This window comes from Montipora foliosa, chromosome 11 (genome assembly GCF_036669935.1).
Source record: "Montipora foliosa isolate CH-2021 chromosome 11, ASM3666993v2, whole genome shotgun sequence".
NCBI classification, from domain to species: Eukaryota; Metazoa; Cnidaria; class Anthozoa; order Scleractinia; family Acroporidae; genus Montipora; species Montipora foliosa.
In genome coordinates, this window is record NC_090879.1 from 54,177,714 (window position 1) to 54,182,713 (window position 5,000).

The 5,000-nt window shown below is 39.8% G+C and overlaps 1 protein-coding gene across 1 annotated transcript in view; it reads left to right on the plus strand.

The window, feature by feature from the left end:
* Nucleotides 1-5,000, plus strand: part of LOC137976101 (uncharacterized) — an 8,456-nt gene that overhangs the window by 536 nt on the left and 2,920 nt on the right. Inside the window, exons 1-2 of the mRNA XM_068823375.1 lie at nucleotides 1-209; nucleotides 2,549-2,836. The exon at nucleotides 1-209 is cut by the window's left edge and continues 536 nt beyond it. Coding sequence (XP_068679476.1) covers nucleotides 1-209; nucleotides 2,549-2,836 — 497 coding nt within the window. The remainder of the gene's footprint in view (nucleotides 210-2,548; nucleotides 2,837-5,000) is intronic.

Sequence of the window (5,000 nt, forward strand, 5' to 3'; positions counted from 1 at the left end):
TGTAATTACAAGGGCATTACCTAAAGACTCCATTTGCCGACTTTCCCTCACGCCCTATAAGAGGCTACCATCGTGTGTTCATTTTACGACACTGCAGAAACTTTACTTCATTGCCGTTGGTGCTGCCCCTATGTTAACATTTAACGCATCTTTGATCAGTGTTGCGTTTTTTCTGCCAATTCTCGGGAACCACGTCTTGTCGAAAATAGGTAGGTAAATTATAATTAGTATGGCAAATTTGTAGTGGGGATAACTCAACATATACGGGCTGAATTCCATAAAGCGCACATGACACAGGATGCTGAGTTCAATTTATTTCTCGCTTGAAAAAATCACATACTTGAACTAGAACTAAATTTCTATCTGTATACGGCGCAACCGGCGAAGCAAAAGTCGTTCGAGTGGCAGGCACACCTGTTCCTTCCAGAGTCAGCATATCGTGATTTTTCTTTGTCATGATCACATCAACACTAAAATATGAATCAACTTTATTTGGTTTTTGCATACTAAGGAGGCGCGAGAGTCCATCACCCGCTTCAATCTTGGAAGGCTCAAATCAGTTTCAATACTTTCAACAAACTACACTATTTAGAAGGATTGAATCTACCCAACTGTTTCTCATAACTATGGTACCATATGAACCACCAATAATTACTTAATAAAATGAAGGTAACAGGTTACTATGGCAACCCTATATTTTGTCTTTAAATGCTTATATCGCCAAAAACGAACCGGGTGACCCCCAATTTTTATTGTGAAGTGATTAACACACTAAGATAAAAGTATCTGGAGCGGATTCAGAAACACCTCACATGCACGAGTGCATCTTTTTTTAGCAATTAATGATGTTTAATTTGGTACCATAAAACTGCCGTTACACGATACAGTGTCGTAGAGTTAAACAAGTTCTTCTAATAAGTCATTCCCTCGAAATTGTTGAAACGCTTTCTGCCACCTTGAAGTAACGTTTGACAAATCGCATAATTAAAACGAACGCATGTTTCCTCTCTGAAACTCTATAAATACCTAAATCAAAAGAAGAAAACGCAGGAAGAGAATTGACAAAATTACAATTTGCATTAGAAACCACAACTGCTTATCAGAAAGAAGATTCTGAAATAGAAGATATAGAACCAGATGCCTCATAAGATTTAAAATTTACGTTTGAGTAGAAAAATGTTGGAAAAACAAAAAAGATGACGAAACGCAAGCTGACCTGACCATTCAAAGAAAACATTTAAATAAGCCATTTTACAGTTGTTAGCCGAGTGACCTAGCCTAAGAATGGCTGCGAGGCTGCCGGTGACCATGTATTGATACAGAACTTCACTGCTTTTATCATGTAAATCGTGTTGTTGTAATTCTAATTAGCCAGTCTACATTACTTTTAGAAAAGAACAAAGGTTTGTATCAAAGCAGGGTCAACGGCAGCCTCGCTTCTATTCTTAGGCCGGGTAACCTAGCTACAACTGAAAAATGGTCTAAAAAAATTACTTTCATGGTTTAGTGAGCGTATGTTGAGTATCAATGACCTTCGCTTAAAATGCCTCCAATCTCAAAATTCTTTTCTTCCAGAAAAATCAAATTTCGGCCCCATAAAACACTTACGTTAACCGGTTGTAGTTTTTGCCCCTAAAAGGCCGCATAGGTTGCGGAAAAGTTTACATAATTGTCAGTTGCTTGTCTCATGACCGAGATGGTGAATGGCACGGGTATATTCCTGAAATGACGTCCCGAAGGGACGCAAAGCATTTTGTAACGTCATTTCAGGAATAGACCCATGCCTCATACCATCTCAGCCATGGGACAAGGGAAGTCGCAGCCGGTTAACATTCAGGCATCTAGTTTCTCTAAAGACAATTAAATTAAAACAAAATAAAATCTGGCATTGAACCCTTGGTGGGCGAATTAAAATCGATTTTACGAGCTATACTTACAATGCATTTACTGTAAGACCAAGCGAACAATGAATCAGTACTTTGTTATACCCTAGTGGAGCACACACACACCTCATACAAACGCCGTTTTCAGGGCGGACATGTAAGTTACGAACCTTGTTTTATCCAGATTTATCCTTGTTTTGTGCCATAATTTGCATAGGTCGGGAAAACACACCTTGAAGTAAACCGGGCCCATGGTGGAATTTGGTTCGCAAAAACATGACCGCTAATAATTAATTTTTCATCCGATGTGCAAATCAGCCTTACTAGTAGCGTATGAAATTGAAAGAATTTTAGCTGTTTAAGAAGGTTGGTCAGGCGAATTAGCCCGAAAATATTTATTGGCGGCTATTCTTGCGTTCGGTCATCAGTAACAGTTTGTTTATGTTCGTTTTAAAATTATAACGAGGGGAGATTACAACACAGTTCACGAACCACTTCTCATAAGCGACCAGTTTTTCACAAAACCAATTGTCTACTTTGAAGTCGAACCACTATCGTTTTTGGTTGGAAAACCATGCTGATTTGGACAAAATGGGCTTTCACAGCCTAGGCGTTTCCTTGTTGAAAAAGGAATGACGAGAAATATCCTTTATTTGCCTTAACAGGAATTTGTCATCATATTCCATTTTTGGCTGCCATGTTGCTAATATTATGCGGTAAAAAACACTGGGTCCCATTCCTTCCGACAGTACCCATCTGCCTCGTTTTGATGATCGTTTGCGGTGCCGTCATTCCAGGCCTTGTGTTAGCTGGTTTCACAACGTCAATTTTTACCATTTATGGTGTTGTAACACTCAATGGTTGGTGTGCAGGTCTGAGTCTTTCACTGCTCGGTCGCGTGATTGTCCTGTTTCCTGGTGGCGAAGTGAGCTCATTAATACGCTACGGTGAAAGTAAGTAAAACATGACAATCCACAATATCTGTAGCATATCGTAAGGGCCGATTTACACGGTACGACTTTGTCGCATGCGACAACGGCTTACGACAGGCCCACGACATGATTTACGATTGTTGTGTACGTGAGAAAGAGTGACGTAGCATTTTAAGACATGTTTTAAAACGCTGCGACGATCGTAAGTCATGTCGTGAGCTTGTCGCATGCGACAAAATCGTATCGTGTAAATTGGCCCTAAGAATTATTAGGGCCGATTTACACGGAACGACTTTGTCGCATGCGACAACGGCTTACGACAAGGCCACGACATGATTTACGATTGTTGTGTACGTCAGAAAAAATGTCGTAGCATTTTAAAACATGTTTTAAAACGCTGCGGCAATCGTAAGTCATGTCGTAGGCCTGTCGTGAGCTTGTCGCATGCGACAAAATCGTATCGTGTAAATCGGCCCTTACAGAACTGTCCAGTAAGACAATTTCCGATCCAAAGGAAATCAAGAAGGGTTAGGGTAACAAGCGTAGATTTAATATTGTTTGCAGCAGGCTAAATTCACGTTATTCACCGATTAATAGTTTCCTTAGTGTCATGCGCGCGTAAAAGCGTAATCCTGAAGCCACATATTTGGAACTTTCATTTACACATTTTTAAGAGTTATAGTTTTCTTATATACCTATCTTATACAGTGTTCACACTAGACCGAAACATAATTAGTCTGATCCCTAATGAAACATGGTTCGTTATGAAAAGTGTTCACAGTGCATTGCGCGAATCATGGTTGAAACATAATTATTCTTAGAATGATTGAAGCAACCTCGCAAGAAAGTTTCAATCATGCTCAGACCAAACACGTTCAAAATGGTGGATGAATGCGGAGAGGAGGCGAGTGCCCAAAAGAACCAAGATTGGGGCTATTATGAGGCCAAATGTCTAGTTGCAATATGGGCCGATGAAGAACTACAACGGCAATTATGGAATATCTTGTGCCGAAGAAAGTGCAAATGCCGTCTCCTCGTTAAACGCTGCATAGCCCTCCTCCTCCGAAGGTCTTGAAAATTGACACAAAACCAAAGAATGAAGGCAACTGTTACAGTACCATTCTACAGCTGAAGTGTAACAAGTTTATGCGAGTAACATGCGATAGCATAAATTATACAACCATCCATGAAACGTGTTTCAAACCGACATCTGATGTGATAAATGCAAGAACAAACATGTTTACTCTAATCGTGTTTCGGCTTTAATGTGAACACGATCTGCGATCATGTCTCATCTGTATAAATCAATGTTCGATTAAAGGCAGCAATTAGCAATCTAAAAATAACTAATGAATGAAGGGGTAGTTTCTAAAGAAACTGTGGTGCTGCGTCGGTGGGGAAGTAGTATACAAAAATTTGGTTTTATCAACGGAGTTGATAATGTAAATTGGCCACCGTACAGAGATTCTAAAAGCTGACGTTTCGAGCGTTAGCCCTTCGTCAGAGGGGATGCAATATGAGCTTTGGCAATATGTGGATTCCCTCTGACGAAGGGCTAACGCTCGAAACGTCAGCTTTTAGAATCTCTGTACGGTGGCCAATTTACATTATCAACTCCGTTGATAAAACCAAATTTTTGTATACTAAAAATAACTAGGTTTGAAAAAGAGACGACAACTGAATCGAGAGGTACATGTTGTTCTCTCCGAGTCGTAAGCTCCTGCGCAAACACAAGCACTAGCAGGGTAAGCCGGGAAAATAAAACTTTACTTCAAGAGCGCTTTACCTGTGATATTTCAAACCGCTAAATAAAGAAAATAAAGAGAACAACTGCGAGGATCATAACTTCACTTAAAATGATATTTGCAATCAAATCTGCTCGACAATTTTCTTGAAAAAGGTGCTTGTATCGAAAAAAAGAGTATATCACTTATTTTCACTTTCAAATTTCCGGGCGCCGCCACCTTGAATAATATTGACGTGTTACGTTTCCTTTAAAGCCTGGTTTACAATGTGACATAAGCATAAGCATAAGCAAAAGCTGTGTAAACGGGGAGTGACAAAGCCATAAGCATAAGAAAAAGGAATCGTTTCCATTTCTTATGCCTCTGTTTATGTCACGCTAATAACTGTGTAAACCGGTACAACATAAGCATAAGACCGTCCGCCATTTTGGAACGTGGCT